Raw genomic sequence first — 25,892 nt, 5'->3', positions numbered from 1 at the left:
TGCATTTCACATGTACGCATATAAACAAATTACAGCTTTGAAGTGCTCCCCCTGATAAAATTATTATTGTGCAGACATTGCATTTGAAAATGCGAGCCAGTGGCAGAAGGCCCTGTGGGATCAGTCCATCTGTTCACAGTCCTATCAAAACCAGACCTGAAGGGTTTGACTGTGTGGGGAATCTGAATTTTGACCTTTGTTTAAAAAAAAACACCATCCCGACAATAAAATGTGATCATATTTTAAACAGAGCTTTTGTTTTCCATAAGTGATATCTAGTATTTACTGTTTATCATTTACACACAAACAATGCACTCCTAGAGCAAATTACCAGTTCACACATTTGCTCATGTTTCAGTCATGTTTTGTTTAATTAGGGTGTTAACTTGTTGTGGCACTTGTGACACACAACCAGCTGAGTAACAAATTAGCAGATAGTAGCCTAGTAAGAAGATCACAGGTTTTTCCTGAGTTGGCCCTGAACTAAATTTGTCGTAACTTTGACTAGAATTAGGAGAGTAGGTGGATGGGGGGCAGGCAGGGGGACTAATATTCAACAGGTTCAAAAAAATTCTGCTTGTTGCTAAGGAACTAGCCAAGAGTCTGAGTCAGGAGGACTGTATACTCAAATGTGATAAGAATGAGTCAGTGATACCAATATGAAACGGTGTCTCTTATACTTCACAGCAATGTGATGATAACTATTAATGGTGAGCGGCTTGGAAGGTCAAACACTGAATGTGATAATAATGAAAGATCGCAACTGCAAGACTTGAGGAGATTATAGTAAGGACCAACTGTGGTGAACTAAGTGTTTCCTTATGAACTCAAAAATAATCGGTTGGAAATATAATTTTAGACGAAGTGTGGGATCTAAACGCTTAGAAGAAACTTTATTAGATCAAACCCCTGTAGATACTTTAACAGCATTTAAAGTTTTTGCAACAGCTGAGCAATAAAAAAAGACTTACAAAAGATTTTTTATGGCAACCACCGTACTGTAGACACATCATAAATACCATAACCACGCCCCCCAATCCTAATACATTTACTTGATAGGCATATGAATTACAACTGACATTCACACCTACACACATTGCATACTTGCTATTTTAAAACCAACCTTGAATTTAAATAAGTAGTATTAATAAATATTAAGTATTTCATCAGTAAGTGGGTGTATTGTTCTCTTTTAAGAAAGATTTCTTTAGTTATGTTGGTATGTATGTGCCTGTGTAAGAAAGACGTTTAGCGGGGCAGAATATAAAAATCTTGATGACAACAACATAAACACTTCATAAGACAAACACAGAAATGTAAGTATCCTTCCCCCTCACAATAAGGAAAGTCAAATGTATAAATATGATAGTTCTAAAGTGCATCTGTCAAAGACTTGTCGAATGAAAAGTCATCAGTGGTCCTATTTTTTTTAAAAAAGGCTTACAAAACTAAAAACAGATATGTCTGAACGTGCAGCAGATATATTTATAACAAAAACTACCTACATACATGCACAGGTTTTTTTTTTGTTTTTGTTTTTTTTTTTTAAGCAATGGAAAAAGGTAACAGGGTAACAGATAAAAAGGATAAACTTTTTCACATTGTCAAGAGGTGATAATTAGTTCTGTGCCATTTCAGTCTACTCTTGTTTGTTCACACTTGGCCTTACAGATTATTTTATTTAAATTTTAAGCAAACTTGGCTGCTAAAAAAAAGCACACAGTGGTGAATAGGTGCCTTCTTTTTGCTAGAAACGACTCTGCAAAATCTCTTCGGTTCAGTCACTTTAACCTGTGGGTTCTTCAGGTCGCCCCTCATGACAGGTGGGGTCTATATCTTAGGCAGCTTGGGAGCACTGATAAGAGGGTTGGTCTCTTGCAGAAATCGCCGTCCGGCACTCTTGTAGTCGTAAGTGCAGTCATGTGTCTCTGCGTAGCGGTGGGTGGCACAGAAGTTGTGACCACACCTAAAAGATTTAAATGAACACATTTCAGTATATATGCAAAAAACTTCTATATATATATATATATATATATATTATTATATATATATTAAATACTTTATTCATAGTATATTCCTCTCGAGACCTTACAGTCAGCAAATAAAAACATTCAGTTTCTCCATCAGCAAACATCATCTGCTTAGTCATAAGGCCATTCTGCTGAATCCGAATGCAGTCACATTACTCCCTCTTTAGTTTAACTCCTCCATAGCAGTTTTCTTTGATTAAAATCCCCTCTCATGTGCTCTTATCTATTCACAGTAGTCCATTATTAAAATGATATAAACTAATAGAGATCTCTAATTTATTTCATCTGTGAGAAATAATATTGAGTTACTTATTTAATCACACAGGTTTACCATTTGACTATTAACCAGCATCATTTAGTCTTTTAAAGAGATCTACCCTTTATATGACTCATCCTCTGTAAGTGGCCGATGTTAAGAGATTAGAGTTACATACTGTTGCATCAGATTCAATGTGTACGCCCGGGAAAAGACCCAGGAGAGGGAAGAGATCCAGACTGATGTCGTTTGGAGAAACTTTGATAAAGCCAGTAGCAGTGAACAGAAATGTGTTTTCAATGGAGAGACAAAATGATGAATTGGGATAATACCACTTTGTACTAAAAGGGGTGGTTCAAGGACAAGAGAGAGTGTGTGTGAGTGAGTGAGTGAGTGAGTGAGTGAGTGAGTGAGTGAGTGAGTAAATGCTGGAGGCACTTGTACCTGCACTCGTAGCTGGTGGCCAGGCCAGTCTTCTTGCCACAGAGAAAGCAGTGCTTTGAGCCCTTCTTCTTGCTGCCTGTGGGAGCCTTGACTGGAGGTAGGTGGTAATTTGGAGTGCCTGAGAAGAGAGTGAACATGTTTTATTTACTTTACAGGAGCCAGTGTGGAATAACTGATCATGCAGTGAAAAGGTTTTGATCAGTGGAACAAATCTTCAAAGTCCAATCACATAGCTAGGCTCTCTTATTTAAATAACATGTCTGCACACAGCATAGATATTCCCATACAATATTGGGAATATTTCTCCTAATATCCAACTTTCTGATGAAGCCGTTTGCTTTCATTTGTGCTTGTATAACATTACACAGATTTCAAACTTGCTCAATCTACATCCATTACAGTAATCAGGAAGCCATAAAAGGTTAGATCAAGACAGAATCACACAAGTCAGTACTTTCAGTCTTTCAGAAGTTTTACTTCTGGCCAAAGCCCAGCAGTGATGTCAAAACACCAGCTGAGGTACTAAAAACTGAAGTGTGGCCAGAAATCCAATATGCTTTCAAGTTTCTCTGCACTTATCTGAAACTTGTTAGTCTTCTCCATTTTACTTTTTTGACTAAGTTTCTAATTTATTACCATTCCACTGAGCAAAAGGAGTGTTTTCATACCATTAATTATATCTGATTAATGTCTATTAGCTGATACCAATAGGAAAAAACTGCCTCAAAATAATCCCTCAAAAATACAGTATAAAAAATTGTCACATTCATGTCTTCTCATCTTGTGTTTCTTTGATACCCTTGACAGCTGGTTTATAATAAAGTGTGCATTTTAAAATAACTGCAGTCAATTAAACTAGATCTAAGCAGTAGTAAATTTGTAACTCTCTAGAAACGGTCCAAATAGTTGTCAGTCTTGAATGTTTCCAACTAAAAAGAGTTTTAGGAAATAGCTTTGCCATATGAACCAGTACCATTGTAATTTTAGGAAACATGTCAGAAAATATTCTTCAGTTCATTTCCTAAGTCAGGGAACACCGGTTTATGTCAGCTTGTACCTGTGATAATCGTGTCTGTGGAAGCATACAGCTCGGCTAGGTTTTTGAGCCGTGGGGATACGGAAACATACAGATAAAACTGACAGCTCTGTGATGAAGGTACAGGAAGCTTGCTGTCAAGCAGCTGGGCGTGGGATTGGATTTTTATTTGTTTCGTGCACTTTAATCTTCTACCGTACAGGTATACAGGGGATTCAGATATAGTCAGAACCATTCACATTTTCCATGTTCTGCTGTGTAGTAGCCTTAATTTGATTTTGACCACATTTAATTTAGGGCTGTCCCGGTCAAGTTTTCATAGCCCCTGATCCTTATCTCATTCATTAAATAAAGAGGATCTAATATGTACATTTCAGCAGCACTGTAAAAACATGATGCACTGAGAGAGACAAAGGCCCCTTCTTTTGTAACTTAAAGTATGTTGGCTTGTTACAGATGCTGTCAGTGTTGATATCTTCAAAACTGCTGACTGCTGTTTGTTTGTGTTGCTCTGCAGTTCCGTAACTAGTGAAAGAGGAAAAGGTTCTAGCGTTTGAATGGAACACGATGGGATGTTTGTGAAAGCTGGTGTACCTGGAACACAATGGGTTTCTATGAAAAATACATCTGAATTACAGAGCAATTAAAATATGGTTTATTTTACAAGTCTGTTCTTTCCTAATCATTTCCAAGGACATTTCCTAGGAACAATTGTAACATTGTAATTATGGAGAAAGCAGGTTTTCCTTGAAACAGCTCCATTTAAACCCAAGTAAATAATAATTTATCATTTTTAATTATTGGAAATTTTAAAACAGTCTCTGTTAGTACCAAATTACATAGGTATTGCCAGGAAACCTTTGGAAAATTATTATGAAATTGGAGACTTGTAAAATTAAGTATTAAAATGTATCATAACATTTACTGGTTGCTTTAGTTACAGATTTTGCAGAGCAGTCTGGGACATTGCTAATTTACCAAATGATGACAAGGTAAGAACTCATTTTCAAACTGAACTCTTAGCCCTGAAATGCCCAACAGCATTGTATCCACTGCCTACAACTGGCCAACATGCCCCCATAGTACACCATTCTGGGAGAGCAACATGCTATGAGGATGTTTCTTAACAGACTGAAGCAGATGATGTCCTGATTGAAGGAATCATCAATGATGTCAAATATAGACAGACCCTTGAAAAAAAAAAAAAAAGTATACAGTCAGGACTAACAGCTAACAATCAACTGAAAAAAACACCAGTCATTAGTTGGGTTGTTCAGTGTTGTCTGAAGTCGAGTTAGACCATCACCAATAAACTCTCCGCCTGTGGGAAATAATGATGCTGATAAACGGTAATCAAGGAAAATGGAGTCTTGACTCACTACTTTGTGAATTAATCCGAGTGTAGTTATCCATATTCTCTGTGAACAGTCTAAGCATATCAGTGGCTGACATAAATAAATAGATGAGTGTGCTGGTGTGTAGGCCCGCCGCCTTCTGTTGTTTGTACTGCTTCTGCAGTTGTAGAAATAATGAATATGTAAAACCCCTGTGGTGCCTTGTTGTAGCCCTCAAAATGTACTGAAGGTTTCCACATAACGGCATCTCTGTATGTGACTGCATCTTTCAAGAGCTACGTATAGTAGTCCAGAACTGTTTGGCTACAATGTGTGCACTCTGGCACAGGTAATAGCACTTCAAAATTACAGTGCTGTAAAGTCCACAACTCAAATGTCCAATCCAACCACCGCAATGCAACACTTTCTTGACATACAAGTATTTAACATTGAGGTGTTTGTGCGTCTCCCTTACCTATTCTCCCAAATGAGGTCATGACTCCTCCAGCTGACGCAAGAGTGTTGGTGGCCTGAAAAACAGCAACATGAAATGGTTTTAGAGTAAATCGATAAAACGGCCTGCAGTGATTAACTCCTGGGAAAATTAGATTTTTCTCTAAAATATGTTGTGCTGTAAAACACCTTATAGCACTTAAACTGTCCAAGGAAGAAAATGTATGTATAGTGTTTTCACATGGAATGAATTCCATGGAAAAAAAGAGGCCAGAGCTTATCTTTTTTATATACACATATATATATATATATATATATATATAAGATAAGCTCTATATATATATATATATATACTCAAATTACACAGGGATTACTGTTGATGCAGCAGGACAAACTGCAGGACAAACTGCTGAGCTCAATACAAGATGGAATTAAATATTATTTTGATAGACTTGATAGACTAGACTCTGATTTCTGATATTTTTGCTGTTTCCTATCAATTACTTATCAACTACTATTTTCATTTCTTCTTGTGTATCTAACTAATTTACAAGGCAATGAATTTCACTTATGTGTGATGTGTATGCTCCAAATATGATTCAATTTCATATATTAAAAAGAAAAATCACTAGGAATAATTTCTTTGTGTTTTAACTGAACCGTAAATACAGTATGCATTCCACCTACTGCATTTGCCAAAATGTTTTAATGGAGAAGCAACTTGTGGGTATTTTCTCTTTTTTTTATATTATTATATATATATCACTAATATATTATATTGTGTACTTCGCTCTATCTCATCTTGTGACTCATGCAGCCTGACTTAAAAATTCTCATCTCTAAATAACTACTCAATTTGATCTTAGTGAAATTTGTCACAGCCAGACATCTTAAATGCTTGATAATACAATATATGCAGTTTCTGAATATCTATTATTCTGGTCTACTAAAATACCAACGCAATTACAGTTGCGTTGTGATGAAAAAGACTGGATCTAGGCTGGATCTTACCATATGATTTTGAACAATTGAACAGTGAATATCATACAAAGATAATTTTGTGACAATTATAGCAAAAAGAGCTTCGCATTACCTCCCTCTACTTTATTTTTAAACACCTGCTACCGTTGTGGGTCGGGATGAGCACAGACTTTAGTTCTAGCAGACATTATTACTAAAGTTTAAGTGAGAGCCAATTACATAATATATTGTTTGAAGACTCACATAAATACTTCAAAGCATGTCAAATTCTTTGAAGCTTAAACCAAAACTGAACATTAAAAACAAAACTTTCACACATCTAATCTGAACAGCAAACACTGTCACCATGTAAGAGGCTGCTGCTCGGTGCAACGGTGACATTTGTCTTATGAGATCATCCTGAAGAAGCCTGTTAGTTGGGATGGATGGCAGCCTGGAGCCATGGCTGCCCTGTCCTGAGGCAGTGGCAGGAGGCCATGCCAGTGCAAGTCCAAGACTCTCTCCAAGGCTGTCCCTGGTGCTGCTGCTGTCTGGAGCTCTTGTGGAGAGAGAAGCCAATAGGTCAGACTTGTTCAGAGGCCCAAGTGGCTCCTTACAGGTTTGGTTGGCCAACTTAGTGATGCCTCTTGCTTCCCTCTTTGAGATAAGCTCTGGCCTCTTGCCAGGTGACTCCACTTTAACACCTCGAAGGCGTGGCAGAGGAATTGATGAGGAGGTGGAGGGGTGAGAGGATGTGTTGCCTGGCTTTACTTGTGCAGAGGATTGTGCTTGAAGGTTGGGCTGTAAACAGCAGAGAGTGGAATCAAAAGGCTGAGGCAGCGGTCTGGTAGAAGTGGATGGTGACGTGGAGGCAGGTAATGGGGAGCAAGGGCTGATATGAAAAGATGTGCCAAGCTGTGTCCTGTCAGCTTTGCTGGTGAGAGTATCACTTGTCCCAAGTGTCCAGGTACTAAGTGGGGAAGGGGAGAGGGGCAACTGGTGCTGAGCCCCAACCTCAAGGGACCGACAACCTCCCTCTGACTGGGTGGACACATCCAGACTCAGAGGGTCTGACAAATCCCCAAACGGAGCTCCAGGTTGTGTCGGTGCCACCAGCCCAGTAGCCTCCTCTAACAAACCCAGCCCAACTGCATCCCCTGCAGGCTCAGCTGGGTCAAAGGTAGCTTCAGGTGGCCCCCTGGTACACAGTGGAGGGAGCTGAGGGTACACACAGTCCCTCATCAACCTAGTGGTGCCTATGTCCAACCGGGAAACTTTGGGAGGGGGCCGTATTTTTGCAAATGGTGGGCATGTCTCCCATTGCTCCTCCTCCTGAAGCATATAACAAGAAGGTGAGGAGAAAGAGGGAGGTGGTCGTCTAGGGATGGACAAGTTAGCAGAGGTTGCAGCAGCAGAGGGCGGGGAGGGGTCTGTGGTTTCATGGTCGGCGATAGGAGGTAGTTGTGCATTTGACTGCCGAGGCTGGGTGATCTGAGGGAAAGAACGAAAGAGGCGATGATGGTGTCGTGTGCTGGAAGGTCCTTGTGAGCCAACGCAGGGATGTGGGTTGACAGGTGGCCGTGGTTTTACCTTTGCTGCCTTCTTCGGCTGGAGATCAGAGACACAGATACATTCAGATTATACCAGTGCCCTCTCAAATGTACAATACATTTTCTACATTTTTTCCCCATCCTGTAAAATGATAAAATCAAAGTTGTTATCTCATTGCTTGATTTAATCTGCTTGTATAAATAAATGATGAGCATAAAAACATTATAGAGCAAGTACAGTTTAAAGTAATGAAACGCTCTATCTTCTTACAAACACATGCAAATTAGTGTTTGGTGCAGTACATCTGCATTATGCAAAATGGTTGCAGCCTACCATTTTAGTCTATGATTATGACATGCAGGATTCTATGTGTCTACATTTTAAAAACGGTGTGAAAATTAATACTGTGTCCAGGCCACATTTGCACTCTGATAGGTAGTAAAACTTTAATTCTGTCATTCTGTAATCCTACTAGGCTCCTACTTTCTTGTTGAGGTTCATGTCCTCCATCTTGGCTTTGAGCAGCTTCATTTTGGTCATGGTGATGGAGTTCTCAAGGCTCTGCTGTGCAGCTGCAGAACTCTCTCCATCCTCCTCCTCCTCTGCGTACACATTGTACACTGAGCCACCACTGGAAAATATGAGAGGCACAAACACTCTTCCTATTAATGATCTAAGAAAGCAGTCTGCAAAAACTCAGCTGCAGCGGTTCACAACAATCACCAAATTATCAATGTTAATTATTGAACTCTACACTGGCTGCATAATTATATAATTCTACTCATTTATTCTGTTGGTTCCTCATTAGTGCCTCCTTTTGCCTCGCACCATTCTTAAAACACAGAACCTACTGCAGTAGATTGTTTAAATTTCTGATGTTTCTGTTACAGTATGAGTAATGATGACCAATGTGAGAAATCCCTGCCCCAATGCCATTTATGGGCATAGTTACTCTTGTGGACAAGTGGTTACAGCGCATGCCACATAACTGCTACATCCAAGGTTTGAATCCAGCTATGGACTTTTATTGCATGTCACACCCCTCCTCTCTCTCCCCGTTTCCTGCCCACTTTTTCACTAATAAGGCAAACAAGTGCCAAAAAATAATCTTAAAATAAATAACTAAATAAAAAAAGAAATAAAAACATAAAAGTTATGTCAATATCCTGACCTCAGAGATTCAGATAGAGGAGTCAGGGTGCCATCTCCCCTGTCGACCACTCGGAATAGGTTTAGCTGGTCACCCTCACGATAGACCACAAATGTGACCTGCTTGTTGGGCACGCCTTTCTCCCAACCCTCCTCCTTTGTGCTCTCCATCAGGTCAGCCACCTCTTTGATAGGATCCTCCATGGTTACTGACAAAAGGTCAAAACCGGAAAACAGCATATTTTAATACTCTCATTGATTAGGTAATTTACTCAGATAAATATATTTTGATATAATTTGAAACCAGAAATGTCCAGCTATCATGTGACTGTACAGTTCTTTCGTCTTTTTGTTACCTCTCCTGGTGTTAATTGGCCCTCCCCTCATAGCTAAGACCAGTTTCAAAGTGCAGCCCTCTGCAATGCTGCAAACAGAAACAGAATGATGATCAATATAGAAGAATAAGTGAACAGTATTGTAACCCATTCCCCAGTGTATGTAACTCTAATGGGAGAGAAGCAAAATAAACAGTAAGCAACATTTACATTAAGGGTAAAATGCTTTACTTCTGAGAGAGGCTCTGATCTAAAGTTAAGAGCACTCTGAGGGTCAGGATGATTTCCAGATGAACACGCCTGGGAATATCACTGGAACATTTGTTTCATATGAGCAGATGTTTCATCGCCTACTCTACCCTTCTGCTTCTAAAACTTCAAAAGCGTGCTGCAGTGTGATAGGCAAGCCTAGCAAGATCGCACCAGAGGCTGCTCATGTGGAAAATTAAGTGACAAGCATTCATAACAATCACCATCAACAACCACCATCTGCAGCCAGCAGAGCAATGGAGGGTGAGGTCTGCATCTCATAAACTGACAAGAGTGAAGGGACAAGCTCTCTAAATATGACCAGAATGTCACTTGTCTCATCTAGCTCTGAATCTCTGGCTCATCTATAACTTGCTGAATTAAATGAAGACTGAGTCACCGCCACAGCAGGAAGGCTTTCAAAGCGCACATGCAAATGATTCTAAATGTATACAGCATGTTTTAAACATTACCAGCAATTTCTCTAATAAGCTTTGTTTGTGTGAGTGTCAGTGCTCTGAAGGACAGAAAGGGAGTAGATTTACCCATAGTCATGTAGACAATGTTCATCGTCCAGCTCCAGATTGTTCCAGATAAGATGTTGCTGGGCAACAGGTATACCTTTACAGACAGTAAGAGGGAGAGAGTATGAGAGAGAACAACCAAAGTTTACAAGACCTGTTCATATTTCAGAGACTACCTTCACTAATCTGACAGACAGGTGAGAATGGAATGCCACCAAGAGAAGCAGCCACACACCGCTAAAGATGATTCATGTCTGCCCCCTAAAGACAGAATTATGTAACTGCTGAAAAACAGCAAATCACAGAAAAGGTGTGTTGTCAATTAAAATGGTGCAAATTTTACAAATCTGTTGATGAAGTACAGTTACCACACCATAAAGTCAGCTAAACTGGCAAATGAATGAGGTTGGTTGGACTACTCTATATGTACATTGTATCTAATGTCATTGAAAATGAGACAAAACAATAAAATCTCAGAAGGATGACAGCCTAATGAATACAAAGACTCTCTAGAGCTACTCCTTGGAATTAGATGGAGAGTATGCATAGTCAGGAAGCTCTCTGTGCCCACAGTGAGTGAACTTGCTGACCCAGTGCTGGAGGTGAGCCAGTGTTGGTCAGTGAGCAGTGGTCCCTTCATTGCAGAGTGGTATGCTCCATCACAAACACACAGACTTGGCTGACACACCTCCGCACACAGAGCACAGAAAGGCCTTTCTGACCAAAACTGAAAACAGCTGCAAAGAATGTAGATATGGAAGGCCATACTGACCTACAACAAAGCAACCTTAGAAGACTGCCAAAGTCAAAATAAAAAAAAAAATTGTTTGGATAAGTAAGAACCAACACATTCATTCAAATTGATTCCAATACAACACACATACCCCTCTCCTACACTACACTGTGCTGTGCTGTGTTCCTTCGTGCCTCCAGTGTCTCATGTGGGAGACAAGCCAACAGGTGAGTCCACAGATTCGTTGTGGTAATTATATTCTAAGGCAGCAGCATTTTACATAGTGAGCAAATAGCCTGACCTTGTTCCACAGTTTTGCATGGTGAATCCAAAGTGCATCCACATATTACTTCTAAGACAGATTGGCGTTTTGATTCAGCATGGCTCATCAACAATACCAATATATGCAATGGATCAGAGTGACAAAATTTTTTACAAACACCTACTGCTGGAGCACAAGGCATGGCCTGTAATGCTTAAACACTGAATTTTCTAATTCTACCCATTCTTTTGTTTTTCCCCTTACATTAAACTTGGTAAGCAGTTCTGATCCAATTTAACAGCATAAACATAAAAACACTTTGAGAGCAGTTTTGTACAAAGCAGCCCGCCTCAGGAGACAGAATAGATGAAGCAAAATGCTCAAACAAATAGTATGACAGGATGTGACACAATCAGTGCAATACCCCTGGCTTATAAAACATGGGCACTGTTTCTTAAAAACATGCAAGCAACAGCATACAAAAACATGCAAACTTCACATTAGTGAGATTTATACCTTCCAGCCTCTGGATCTTTGCCTTGACTGAAATGACAGCCTCAAAGGGCAACACGCGCAGCTCAAAACAGGTCCCTGTCAGGGTCTCTATGAAGAGCTCCATAGTGTCATAGAAAGGGATCTTATAATGAAAAGCTCCCACACTGTCGTCATTAAAGAAGGGTGGCTCCTTCCTGTCTGTCATCTTGGCAGGTTGGGAGAGAAGCTTCAGGGAGATCGTGAAATGGGAGGGGTGGCCCAAGATGAGGGAGAAAGGGACAGGCACTGCTCACTGGCCTTGCGACCGTCACACATCCTGCAGGATGACCACTGCTGCAAGTAGAATCAAAAGCACTGAATGATTATCATAACTTTTCAGAAGGTTTTATTAGTTGAAATAAGTCTAACCTTTAGCCCCTGCAATCAGGGGTCTTAAATATATTATATGCATTTCCGAAAGGTCAAGACTTTGATAGTCTACCCTCTGAAATTTGACATTTACAAGTCAGCTCAGCAGTCGCATAGCATTAAAATGATAACCTCTAATAGCCAAGTCATTTTTGTTTACACATAAATACACCATTTTGACATTTGAATTGTATGTATTTTTTGCAGACACAGACTTTTTGAGTGGAGGGAAATCTAATGAGTTGGGCCACAGAACTGTGGGGGATAGACACATAATGACTGACATAACAATTACGTTATGTACCTGATGAGGTAGTTCTGTAAATCACACAAGTTACAATATGCTCATGAATGCATGAATACAATACAAAAACTGAAACTGTGAAACTGTCTCGTAGCATGTTTTAAATTTTCCTTGTTTTAGAACAAGAGCACGTATCTGTGGCCGCAGAAACATGCAACCATCTTATGAAACATTCAGTGCAGCATTTAGGGCCCTGGCCAAAATTCAAGAAGATCAGGTGTGTTACATAAGCCAATCAGTGGTATGAGGTGTCCTGTGCCTGACCGCAGCCTTTGACAGATCACCTCCTGTGTCACTTGACTCACCAACATTTTATAAGATTATAATCTGTATGAGAGCCAGGTCTGAAGAAGGAAGGGGAGTTGGATTCAACATCTGAAACGTTAGGCCATATAACCCTGCGTACATGGCTCTCTATCACTTAAATGCAGAGACAACAGAAATATATAGGTTACAGTTTTCCTGCTGGGGACCATTATACAGTTTCTGGTTGGGACTGATGAGATTTATATATGGCTACAACATATTATCTTGTCCCTATGTGTTTTGGAGTACAGTTGTCCACAAGCTGCTGTCCAGGGCACTTAAATCAAATTGAGCCTTTAAACGGAGATTTTATACTACAGGAGCTCTAGTAACTCACTCAAACGCACAAATGTGGTATATAACACTGAATACGAACTGTCCTGCTGATTGTTGGCTCTTTAATGTTAGGGTTAGGGTTGTCACAGCAGGCCATTCTCTAAAGAAATGGTTAGGTTGTCAAGTTACAGGCGACGACGCTATGTTCAAATTCCTTCTACATATATTTAACCTTATATAAAACTGGGTGACCACACCACCACAACAGACACCACGGGCCAGGTCGGAAAAAGAGATGAACTGGGTCAGCTAGCTGCCTGACAACGGGGATGAATGGAGTTGGCAATCGTCACAATACAATTCCAGCGGCTAACGTTAGCAGAAAAAGGTCGCACAAACAGTATTTCTAACGCCCAGTTTTGAAAAGGCATTCAATCCTTACTAATACTGTATTTTTAAAACCCCGCTTACCGGTATCTTCTGCAAAAAATACAGTAGAGAAGCCCGTCTAGCCAACGCTGCTAACATTAGCTTTCGTTGCCATGTTAGCCAACAACTCAAACAATGGCTACCTTTCTCGGTGGTTGGCTAGCAGGCTGCTAGGCTACATCCACAGGCTTCAGTCCGGTCCCATCCGGTGTAACTGTCGAGGGAAACGTTACGTGCAAAACTAAACTCATCACGTTTCCAGTTAAAAATTACACACGGAAAAAAGTAGACTGTCTACCGCTGACGGTCGCCGTTGTCCCATTGTTGGCGACACCATCATACCTGTCAAAGACGACTGAACAACACCTTTGTGATGCCATTTGATTGACAGACAAAGGAACCAATTGGCGTCACGGATGGTGGGTTGGGAGGGACAATAAACTGTCAGAACTACGAGTTAAAGGTAATCACCTTCAGGTCCTGCTGAGTTGGGATACAAAGTGTCATATTTCCCGCACATCAGTAGATATCAGGCTTAAAAATCCATCAAATAATTGGTTATATCATTGGTACAAATGTTTATCCCTCACTAGTTTATATAAAAATTTGGACTGTCAGCAATTCACTTTAGAGCTGCTTCTCCATCTTTTGAAGAAGTAAATTGTGAATGTAAACACTTACAATAACACTAATATCCACCCCTTATAATAGAACTGAACAGTTTCTAATATATTCACATTAAGTCTAAACTTTCCCATGCAAATGTTAATAAAAATTGTATCTCTGTCCAAAATGTCTATTTTCAAATGTGTGCCAATTAGTAGCACCATAAGGTCCCAATCCTTCATGTGAGACAAAAAGACTTTTAATACCATGTTCAAGAAATTCACCCTATGATCTACAAACTAAGCTTTCAGTGTTTAGAGCTTTTATTTACTACCTAATGTGAAAAAGGTTACAGAATTTCTGCTTGGTGGGTTTTTGTAAATGCTGAAAGGAGAGCAGCTATAATACCTTTTTCTACTTCAATAATACTAACCTCTGTAAAAGCACTAATCCATCCAGCCAAAAATGAAACAAAAATGTTGTTAGTAAACACAGCTCTAAAGCTCTTTTTCTTTGGAGTGAGCTTCCTGCTCATATCTAACACTGATAAATATTTCAGACACAGTGCACATGAAAAAAAGTTAAATCAGAAATAATCACACACATTTCAAATAGCATAAAATATGTTTCTTTTTAGTTATTAAAAATGAATTTCCTTTTTCATCACAGCCAAAGTTAAGAAATGGATGAATTTCTTATTAATAAAAACATTGTCAAAATGCCTAAGACACTAAGTAAACATGATGATTTCTCATAACTGTGATATGGCACAAACCCAAAGACATGGAATCTCAACATGGCAAGGCCAAAGGATAAACATCTTGAAAACAAACAAAACAATTTACCGTTAATTTCTGCAGGCTTTGAGGCTAAGCATAAGATATGCTTATAAAGTGCTATCATGTATAATAAAGATTAACAGTATATAATAACTGTTACATAATATGATCTGATGCTGAGATGATTTTGGAAATGCTGTCAGAAGATGACTGGAACTATTTTCATTTAAGTCTTTATCTGCCAAAAATAAGCCACAGTATTTATATGAATTTATATGAATAAATACTCTATCAACAGTGTATTGATCTCCAATCTTTCAGCGATCCAAATGACAAAAGAATTAATCCACATTCCACAAGTGTACAAATCTGGCTACTCAGAAACAACAGTTCAGTTCCCACCAAGAGCATTAAGTGGATCATCAAATATGTTGCTTGAATCCGCTGCTGTACTGGCCTCCTGGGGTGGTGGTGTCTTCTTTGATTTATGGGGAGTCTTTGCCACTGGTTTTACTGTGCTTGGTGAGAAGATGTCATCTTTAAAGAACAGAAAGATGGTCATATTTGGTCAGTTTTAAAAAAAAAAAAAAGGTAGGCCAGAGGAAAGACAGTAGCAAAAGTGTGCATTAAAAACACATGGATGGCTGCATGCATTATTGTTGCTTACCCATGTCATCATCAAATATTGACTTGGTCTCTCCCTTTGTCTTGGACTTCTGTTTTGGTTTTAAAGTGTCCGTCAGGTCAGCAAAAATGTCTATGTTGTCATCAAACAAGCTGGCATCAATGCTCTTCTCTTTGTGCTTCTTTTGAACTTTAGGCACAGTGGCTACTTCATCCTGAGAACACAGACATTTAGCCAATAAGAAAAATTGAACATATTTTCTTGGTGGCACAGACAAACCTTGACCATATTACCATCAATCTAAAACAAAGGTACCTGGAACATGTCCTGCTTTGAAAAACTACTGCTGTTCTTGATTTCTTTACTACTTGTGGATGAGGGCGTGGAACTGTTGCTCACTCCAAAGATGTCCTCATCATCATCATCATCTTCCAAAAAAGACGAGGCCATGGCTTTCTTCATAGTTGACCTTGGTTTGACCTTTTGGAAAAGGTCATCAGTTTTGTCATCAAAAATGGATGGGAATGTGCTTTTGTCTTTGTCTTTCTTCAATCCCACCCCACTACTGGCCTGAGGTTGTGTAGTCTTGGTATTTTGTCTGGTAGAGGGTGTGTTAGTTACTGAAGGGCCTTCAAACAGACTGTCTGAGCCAAAAAGGTCATCCTCATCAGAAGAAGGCAGCACCTTGGTACTGAGGCTGTCCTTACAAGATTCTTTCTTTCCAGCATTTGTAGATACTGGTAATGTCAGTACAGAGGGTCTGGGGGAGATTTCAGAGAGTGAAGGTTGAGAGGGTGAGGAGGCAGGCAAGGCTGTGGGAACAGCTGAGTTAGGTAGTGTCAGACTGGCAGGCATCTGGTTGGATTTATCTGGTAGGGGTAGGATCAAACCAGAGAGACCGGGGTTTGGCCCAGGAATGTCTTCACCAAGGGTTGCATCTCTATCCTCCACAGATCTTTGGACAGCTTGCTGCCTTGCAGCTCTGGACTGGGGTCTCCGATGTGCAGAACCTTTGGCACGACCCTGCATGACAGAAAATTTGCACTCACAACAATACATCAGAAAACCACGCAATGAAAAACCAACTAAGAATTCAAGATACCAGATATTACACTCTATGAATCAAAAACCCACCTTGTGTGCGCTCTGCAGGGTTGTAGCCTGAACTGGGGTGTCAAAGCTCACTCCTCCCTCACTGTCTGTCTGGGCTCCTACAGGAGTTGTGGCTGGGCTGGGGCTCAGGCTGGAGCTAGACACCCCAGAGGAGGAACTAGGACCTATGCCAGGGAGAACACTTACGGCCCCTGGCATACTGGGGGCAGCACCAGGCAGCAACGTAGCTGGATTGATCATCAGATTGACCTGAGAGTAAAATAAACAGATGCACAAGTACAAACATTTATGAAGGTGAAAAATATACCATGGATCCTGAGCACTGACCATAGAGCGTTAAAACAGACTTTTTAATTAAAATATCCTACATTTGTACATTTCTATGCCTCAAAACTATGCTTTTCAGTGTGGTTCCAAGCAGCAGATCATTCAGAGGAAAATGAAAAACCAGAACTGTGGATGGAAATGGCAGGAGAAAGATGCATGAGTACCATTTAGTGAAACTGAAAGAAAGAGCAAGCAAATTCTTCAAGTTAAGCAAAATCAAAACAGAGAATTATCTTCATTTTGATAGTCATGCCGCTGTGTCATAGACAAGTTTTTAAGTTGGAATATGAAAAAGCCCAGACAGAAGAAACCTTCAAAGATAAAACATGTATGTGGGAATAGGAAAGTCTTTTATCAGTAGGAATCAGAATGAAATGTCAAGAATGAAGACTTTTGATTCAATAAAAACAAAAAAAAATTACTTGAAGTTTCCCAATCCTTGATGAGGACTCTTTAGGTTTTACAGGGCTTGGTGCAGGTTTCTGTGTGGTCAGATTACAGCAGGATCAGAATTTCATCCAATATAGGCATTTCTTGAGTTCATCTACAAACAGTACCATCTTTGAATAGGCAGTAAATTATGATGTAGATGTGTCATCAGAAAGCATAAAAAAGCTTATACAAAGCAAAAATTATTCCTAAATCAAAACCACATGGCATGGCCTCAAAAAACAATGTAGTTCATTATATAACTGAAGACAGTATATGCTTCCGCTAGACTCACCTGAATCTCTGACACAGACTCTGGATGTGCAAGCAGTGCTCTGTCAGTGGGTTTACTGGGCTTCTCTGCTACTTTCTGTAATAGAACATGTAAGAGAAAAAACAAGAGAGAGCTTAAGTTTCTCCAGCGGATCTAAAATATCTATTTACACGACTGAAACTTTTTCCAATGTAATAAACAAAGCTGGGAAACAGGTGTCTGCCTTATTCTTAACACTAAAATAATCAAATTGCTACCGGAGGAGGAGCTTTTGGTTTGGTGGAGCTGAAGAGGTCATCCTCATCGTCATCTGCAAACAGACTTTGTGCTGCTGGCTTCACTGAACTGAGCTTGGAGCTCTAAAAAGTAAACACAGTCATGTATTACTGGCATCTAGTGATGATGCATATAGCATGTAGTTAAGTAAAACATGGCACTTGTAGAGAGAAGAAAGAGATATACAAATAGATAAGACTATCTAATATACTGACTGCAGCTTTCCCTGAGGTGGCAAAGAGGTCAACATCTGGGTCATTGTCCTTCTGCTGCGTCTGACTGAACAGCAGCTCCTCGTCCTGGAACACACCAGTGCTCTTTGCCTGCGGTCGCTCCTCTGTAGGCTGTAAAAAGAAAAATATACAGTCACACATATGTTAACACTGACTGCGGGAGAAAATCAATTCTTCAAACTATACTTTATCTACTGTTTTACTGTAGCCCATACAAACCTTTAGTGTGTTTCTGCTTGTAGGTTTACTGGGTGTGAATATTGGATCATTCCAATCTGATTCATCTTCCTCCTCATCTTCAAACAGACTAACAGTTTTTGTTTTAACTTTCTCTTCCTTCTTCTCCTCCTTCTTAACATTTGGCTGTGGGCTGTCCTTAGAGAGGAAGCTGTCATCATTGTCATCTTCATTCAACGGGTTCTTTGTCTGCTTGTTGTCGAGAACGTTAATGCCTCCAAAGAGACTGACGGCTCCAGCAGGCTTCTTTTTACTCTCACTATTCTCTGGCAACACTGATGGGGAAAGTGGTTCAGGGGTCTTTGCAGCTGGCTTCTCCGGCTGTGAAAGCTTGTCCTCTGCTCCTGTTTTAGAGACTGTAACCTCCTCTGATTTCTGTGATTGGGAGGATGACTGAGAGACTACAGCAGATGTCTGAAGAATAGAAGAAATAAAATAATTTAATCTCAGAGTGGGAGATAATGCAAATAAATGGTGTAAAAAAATTAACTATCATTGTCACCCATAGAGCCAACATGATTTTTTAATTTGGTGTTTTCTGAAGGAATTAAACCGTCCTCTATGCAAGCCTCAGAACATAATTATTCTTCATGACAAATGTGAATTACAAAAAATAAATCAGTACACTCACTTTAGCAGCAGGGGCTGCAGTGTTTGTGTTGACAGTTGGTTTGATGCCAAAAAGGGATCCTTTATCTTCATCATCATTATCACCCTCATCTTCAAACAAGAGTGCAACTCTCTGAGGCTTCTTTTGACTATATGAAAAGCAACAGAACAGGAGGATAGATAAGAACCCTTGGCAATACAGTATTTCAAAAAAGTGTACTTAATTCAATAAACAGTGATTGACAGTGGTTCAAAATTATTTTAACAGTGAGCATACATGTTTTTGCATAGTTTCTACTGTACGAATGAAATGAAAAAATCATAAATTCTACAAATACCTTGACTCTTTTGTTGGAGCAAACAGATCCTCATCATCCTCATCTTCATCAAAGAGGCTGCTCTTTTGGGATGTTTTGGCACTGGGGAGACTGGAGGGGGCACTAGCACTGGGCTTCATCCCTCCTGTCTTTGTCTCTGATTTCGTTGCACTACTTTTGGAATTTATCCACTGGTCCTGTCATTGAAAAAAAATAATCTATCGTAATGTATAATCAATTAGATACTGGCAAGCTGCAGATAAATATTATTTTTATGCTGCCATACCTCATCATCGCTGAAGAGGGAGCTGGACACAGTATTACTTGGCTGCGGTGTGGAGGCTTTAGTTTGATTAGGTTTTGGTTTAGATTTAGCTGCAGATGCAAAGAGATCCTGCAAGATGAAGAACCAGATTATTGTAATGTACTCAAAAAAACTTAACCTGGTTTAGTTTTGTTCTTGTGTGTGAAACATTAGTAAGTTTTCTACCTCTTCTTCCTCATCATCAAATAATGACATAGCCTTGCTGGCTTTGCTCTGGCTTGTAAATTCAGGTTTAGACTGACTCTTAGGAATGGTTGGAAATACCTATAGAAAGCAAATACATATATAGTGTAATTAAAATTTACATTATCATTGTTATTAGGTTTTTCTTTCAGCACACTTTGAAAGCCTTACTTGTGTATCTTCATCATCAGAGAAGAGGCCTCTGGTCTGGGGTTTCTGAGTCTGCTTGACAGTAGCTTTCACTACATCTAGCACAGGCCCATTCTGAAATAAATAAAATGAAGCTTTAACAAAAATGAAAACGAAATTTAATATGGGCTTTCTAAATTCAAACTTGAAGTTTTAGTACCAGTGCAGTGCAAAGAGCAGTGAACTGTGTCAACAGGAGTAAAGGCCAGCAGTGAACTCCAAATTAAATCGAATGTGGCCTTTTCTGAGACTGCACTCAAATATGAGCAAACAGCAAAATACTGACTGCAACTAGGTCTGTTCTTTTAATGGCATCCATTCCTGATAAATGAGCTTGTGAGTCATTGTTGGAGCAAGCACAACCTCACAACAAAAGATAAATACAGAGTTATATCAAAACTGGTAGAACTCTGGAGATAAGAAACTGAAAATACACCGGCCAGCAACCAGCTGGTGGTGTATTAAATGACAATTTGAACTAGATAGCCTGCACACACTGCAAATTACGGAAGCCCAGTGGAGTTCTGTTTGGTCAAAAACCTTCCATTTGGCATGTAAAAACACACCAAATTTGATTTTGTCAGGAGCATATTGTTAAACAATGATCTATTCAGACCTCCTCAGATTTCTCGGACTCCTCGCTGGTAGACGGCTGACGTTTTTTCAGGCCCTCACTGAGCAAGCTTTTAGTCCCAGGACCAAACATGGAGATGGCACCAGCTGGCATCTAAATATAACAATGAATTATCAACACAGGGACTCTTCTTCAAGTCATACAAACACTATATAGGTATATCAAAATAAATATGTAAGTCATACAACTGTTAATACTGTGAGCCAACAGTGAGAGACTCATATGTTGATCTTTACCTTCTTCTCAGGTGGTTTAGCCTGCTCTTCCACAACCTCCTCCTTGCTCTGAGCTGGAGTTGGCGTACTGTACTTATCACTGAATATGTCACCGTCCTCATCGTCTTCATCAAAGAGGTCAATAGCTGTCTTGGGTTTGGGTTTCTCCTTTCCAGCTGGAAAAGAATGTAAAAACAGCAAACATGCAGAAGTTTGAGGGTGAGGATCCCCTCTGAACATGGACTACAGTACTGAACCGCCCATTTTCACACACTTACCAGAGTCAGGTTTTTCCAGACTTTTACTACTGAAGAAGTCATCATCCTCATCATCATCATCAAACAGCCCACCTCCTCCACCAACAGCAGCTCCTGTAGGAACTGGTTTGGAAGCAGCACTGGTTTTGGGAACTGGAGTTCCATTCTCCTTGCTCCCCACTGAATCAGAGTCTTTCCCTGAACTGAACAGGCTGTTATCTGTTCGGAGAAAGTGATTGGATTTGTTTAAGGATGATGAAGCAGATAAAAAAAGTGATATGTCGCTGTCATACAAGTGATTGCAACTACCTGGGAATATTGAAACAGCACCCGCCGGAATCTTCTTTCCTGATTCTTTGACAGAAAGAAAAAGTTATGAGACAATCTGCTACTCCACTTTTTTTCAGTATGTCTGTGTACATCTCATCTATATTGCTGTCTTACCTGCAGTTTGAGCTGTGCTTTTCGTGCTTTCATTCATTGCTTTTTTCTCTTCAGACACAGACGGTTTTGGTGCCTCAGAGAAAAGATCACCCTGAATGGCATAGCATAATAAAGTACAAATAAATATCTGGCTGCAGTCCAAAGTTGCTGTAGTGTGAAATTAGAGTGAATCAGAGAGAGCTGTTTAATGTACCTCATCATCATCGTCAAACAGGCCTTTCCCTCCGCTGAATAGGCCACTTTTCCCTCCAAATGGGGAAAAGTCGTCGTCGTCCATCTTTGGTGGCTTAAACATGTCATCACTGTCGTCTTCAGCTGCTGTTACAACGCACACAAAGTATTGAGCAGCATGCTGGGAAAAATGGGCATACTGTGGAGATAACTAATGCAAGGTTAAACAAATGTTTGAATTGGACTGATGATGAATGAAAGTCCTACCCTGTGACTTTGAAGGCTTTGGTTCTTTTCTGCTTTTACTTTTCTTCTTAGATGTCAATGCTTCCAAGACATGACATGGTAAAAAGAAAATATCCATAAGCATGCACATGCAATGATGGCACTCATCCCTGAAATGCTTTCAATGTGAATCTCAAATGTAAACATCGGAGCTTTGACTTTTACTGAAATTAAATATGAGTGTGAGGAACAAAAAGAATTCAAAGTGAGATTATATGAAACAGTATGAGTTGTTTGATAATGACAGGAACTTACATGCGCGGTCTCCCTCCGGTTTGTTAACTGGTTCACCTTTGATTCGGGCTGCCAGCTCATCAGCAAAGGACGACGGGCCTGTGTTCTGAATGTGACATAAAAATAATCAGAGCAGATTTTTCCCTGAGGCAGCAATAATGTTTTCTCACAGAAATTACAAATAAGCCACTAAGAAAGATATCTCTAAACTACAAGCAAAGTTACAACAGGCATACCTTTGTGTCATCATCATCATCCTTGTCTGATTCTCCAAATATGTCAGAATCCTCATCCTCCTCCTCATCATCGTCATCCTCATCATCATAACTCAACATGGATGACTTCTAGGGAGTGTGGAAAGAGAATTCAAAATTGTGAATTTGTTCAATTTAAATTACATGCTGGGCAAACAGACATCCAGCTTACCGTCTTGATATTATTGTGACCTTCATCCTCCTCCTGATTAAAATCTTCATCAGAATGCTGTTAAATGAATAGGTAAATAAATACAATACGTTTTTTTTCCTGTGTANTTGTTCAATTTAAATTACATGCTGGGCAAACAGACATCCAGCTTACCGTCTTGATATTATTGTGACCTTCATCCTCCTCCTGATTAAAATCTTCATCAGAATGCTGTTAAATGAATAGGTAAATAAATACAATACGTTTTTTTTCCTGTGTAAAAAAAAAAAAAAAAAAAAACATTGGGAAATGCAGTGAAAGAATGTGAAAAATTGTCTTACAACTGCTTCTTTGCCATCTTCACTCTCAATCACACTGTCTCTGTCACTGTCAACTGACATTTCTGGAAAGAGAATCACACATAATTAGAGAAATAAACACCACATTGTGTGAATGCTAATGTGCGATGTACAGTGCCTAAAGAGGCTGCAGTCAGTATACTACCATCACTTGAGAGGTCACCAAGTCCAACATCATCTTGTTCCATGAAGGCCTGGGAACCAATTAGATATGGAAGTGGCCTGTCCACATAAAGATCCTAAAAGACAAGGCAAAAACGGACATTAATGTAAAAATGCATGATCACATGCATTTCTGCAATGATTTCAGTACTCATCTATGCTGTTTCAAGCTCAATTGCATACCTTGGGCTCTAGGATGGCCTCCACTCTATCAGTGACCTCCTCGTCCTCTGAGTCAGAGTTTCCTGCTTTGATGTCCAGATGCTCAAAGGCTGACTCCAGTACTCTCAGACCATAATTCACAGCTTCCTGCATCTTCGGGATTAACTCTGCCTCTTTCTGCTCTCGAGTCTTCTCCTTAAGAAAAAACATAAATAAAATGTCACAGGGCAATGCAAGTGTCGTGGGTTCTGTGGCTAGATTATCCTGGAAGTAATAGTACTGAAATGCATCATTCAGTGTTATACTGGTCAGTGTCTGTGTTTTTTATGCCAGCAAATGTTAAGAGCAGGGAGAATGAATTCTATTTACCTGCTCAGGCTGCTTCTCCAAAGCATCAACCTTCATTATAGTTTCTTCTACCTCTTCGTCATACACTCTCTGCAACAGCACACAAACAAGAAGATATTTTTATCACCAGAGAAGCAACAAAAATTCCACACAAGATGTCCTTTAGTTTCTAAGTGAATTGTCAAAGTTACTGTGTAACAAATAAAACCAAAGTACAATTAAATATTTGAATTATATACATTACATTTTCTATAAACTGTGTATTGGAGAGCATGAGAAAGTCATTGAAGACAGAATGCAAGCAGCTGTCTGTGGCCTTGGTGTCACGGATCAGACTGTCCAACTGCTTTTCAATCTCATGTGTCTTTGAGAGCATTCTCTGGGAGAAGTCTTGGAGGAACAGGAAGAGCTGTGAACACAAAAAAACATTTTGGAGGTTGCAGCGTTACTTACACTGCACTAAAGTAGAAGACATTTCATAATCCCATCAACTACTCTGATTTGTAAAGCATTTCTGCAGCATTTCTCTAATCACTGCTGTTTTCTTGGCCTATATCAAAGACGGGAAAGACGTTTCTGACTTACCCCTGAGTCAGCTGCCAAAGACCAATTGGCACTGCTCTGTCGCATTTCTTCAAGAGTCCAGGGTCTCTCCCAAATCTGAGCATCTTTCTCTAAGTCTTCATTCCGGCTTGGGCCATTTGCCATTCCCTCCGGCAACCCACTCATCTGAGATCAGATCACTTGTTGTTATTGATGGCATTAATAATTCAGAAGGGCTTTTAAGCACCTGATATTAACATATCATAAATGGAAAATCCTAAAAAATATATTCTTGTGTAAGAATGTAGCCCACATATCTTTTTTACTTTGTATATTTGTACCAGTTTTGGCCTTAGGTAAACAGTTGAGAGACTGTTTGAATGTAAAAGCCTGTTAGAGAACAATTAGGTAACTTTATAAGGTCACACCGAGCTCTCTTCTGCAATTTTGTATTGTTATTGCCAAAGTCCAAACCATAAACTGTAGTAATAATATCTCCTATAAACAAGTCATGGAGATCCTCCAGACACTGAAGTTAGTCTGTGAAAGGACTGTGGCGTTCCTCCACAGAATCAGGGACATCATGAAGGCCAAATAAATGATACAGAATGCCTCCCACCAAGGAACAACCAGTAAGTAACTCAAAGGCAAAATAAACCAGGCAGATCATTCAACCATCATCATCATCATTCAGCGACAATAAACCGACTGATGACACAATAAATTAAAATTTGATCCTTTGATTTCCTACTCAAGGGGAAACTGTCTGTGTGTAGAAAGTGACTTTTAGGTTTAGGTTTCCAGAGCCACTGAAATATCACAAATAAAATAAATTTTAACTTGTTAACGTAACGTTATCTTCCCTTTAACTAATGTAGTTTTAGTGCTATAGTTGGGATACAGCAAGCTAGCTTTGTAGTGGTAGTAACATTGGAAATCTGTGCAAGACAACTTGTTGTGTCCTCATAAAGTTGCCTAAATGTCATTTCCTTCTTCTAGCTTTCACATTCAAATTGACTTGCTTCTGCAAGAGAAAGCGGAGACTGTTTGGCTAGCAGCTAGCTCAACTTAGCTAGCCAACATTAACGTTAGCTTCAGCTGTTACAACTAACAGAGTAATATATCCACCCAAATTTAAGCGTTCTCGTGCTTACCTTGAATACTTCAGATCAACTGCTGTCCACGGCGGTCAAATGTGGTCAGAAACGACGTAAAAAATAAGATCGATTATGCTAAATTTGGCCTTTCCCTCATTGGTCTTCTGACAGGTCAGCCATGTTCTGTCTGCAGACAGTCACCTGACTACTGTTGCCTGGCAACCCAGGGAAAGTGGGGCGGAGTGGAACAAACTAACAACCAAGGCAAAGAGATGAAGCTAACAGCTTACTAGGTCATCCTGAAAACAACCCGTTACTGCCGACTGGGTAAACAATAAAGTTGAGTTTATCACTTATTATTTTCACACATTCTTATCTGGGCGTAACGAGGATACATTTTATTTATATTGATCCATTTAAAATCAGACATTTTAACATTTGAGTTATTCAAGTGCAGTACAAGCCTCTGGGCACATAAGGCTCCTAGTCTGTTTGCTGCCTCACACAACTGTTTGCAGTC

At 39.7% G+C, this 25,892-nt stretch overlaps 2 protein-coding genes across 8 annotated transcripts; both read right to left on the bottom strand.

Annotated features, from left to right (window-relative positions):
- Positions 1-865: 865 nt before the first annotated feature.
- On the bottom strand, positions 866-13,901 carry zfand4 (zinc finger AN1-type containing 4). Of its 5 annotated transcripts, XM_022763872.1 has the most exons (11): positions 13,678-13,876; positions 11,833-12,144; positions 10,343-10,418; positions 9,570-9,637; positions 9,236-9,422; positions 8,548-8,695; positions 8,104-8,121; positions 6,880-8,004; positions 5,576-5,630; positions 2,731-2,848; positions 866-1,966 (listed from the first exon to the last, which is right to left on the bottom strand). In XM_022763872.1, the coding sequence occupies exons 2-11, from the start codon at positions 12,014-12,016 to the stop codon at positions 1,831-1,833; spliced, it is 2,115 nt and encodes a 704-aa protein (XP_022619593.1). In that variant the 5' UTR covers positions 12,017-12,144; positions 13,678-13,876; the 3' UTR covers positions 866-1,830. The 5 variants fall into 5 exon arrangements, with proteins under 5 accessions (XP_022619593.1, XP_022619592.1, XP_022619589.1 ...); XM_022763871.1 differs by having other exon boundaries at positions 6,880-8,121; positions 13,833-13,901; XM_022763868.1 differs by having other exon boundaries at positions 6,880-8,121; positions 13,577-13,876.
- Positions 13,902-14,460: 559 nt separating this feature from the next.
- Positions 14,461-25,551, bottom strand: LOC111235283 (WASH complex subunit 2-like). Of its 3 annotated transcripts, none has more exons than XM_022763691.1 (31): positions 25,430-25,551; positions 24,318-24,461; positions 23,977-24,141; positions 23,754-23,822; positions 23,406-23,579; positions 23,206-23,299; positions 23,043-23,104; positions 22,876-22,932; positions 22,533-22,640; positions 22,318-22,402; positions 22,045-22,104; positions 21,800-21,924; positions 21,607-21,697; positions 21,472-21,516; positions 21,184-21,381; positions 20,927-21,081; positions 20,673-20,783; positions 20,039-20,131; positions 19,850-19,948; positions 19,646-19,753; positions 19,381-19,556; positions 19,065-19,191; positions 18,416-18,847; positions 18,179-18,307; positions 17,945-18,046; positions 17,709-17,783; positions 17,407-17,466; positions 16,679-16,906; positions 15,860-16,567; positions 15,587-15,758; positions 14,461-15,456 (listed from the first exon to the last, which is right to left on the bottom strand). In XM_022763691.1, the coding sequence occupies exons 2-31, from the start codon at positions 24,459-24,461 to the stop codon at positions 15,311-15,313; spliced, it is 4,398 nt and encodes a 1,465-aa protein (XP_022619412.1). In that variant the 5' UTR covers positions 25,430-25,551; the 3' UTR covers positions 14,461-15,310. The 3 variants fall into 3 exon arrangements, with proteins under 3 accessions (XP_022619412.1, XP_022619413.1, XP_022619414.1); XM_022763692.1 differs by having other exon boundaries at positions 21,800-21,921; XM_022763693.1 differs by lacking the exon at positions 17,407-17,466.
- Between the last annotated feature and the right edge of the window lie 341 nt (positions 25,552-25,892).

This window comes from Seriola dumerili, unplaced genomic scaffold (assembly GCF_002260705.1).
Source record: "Seriola dumerili isolate Sdu_G_001 unplaced genomic scaffold, Sdu_1.0 BDQW01000478.1, whole genome shotgun sequence".
In the NCBI taxonomy this organism is placed as follows: Eukaryota; Metazoa; Chordata; class Actinopteri; order Carangiformes; family Carangidae; genus Seriola; species Seriola dumerili.
Note: the sequence above shows the minus strand (reverse complement) of the source record. Positions and strands in the feature narration are given on the sequence as shown.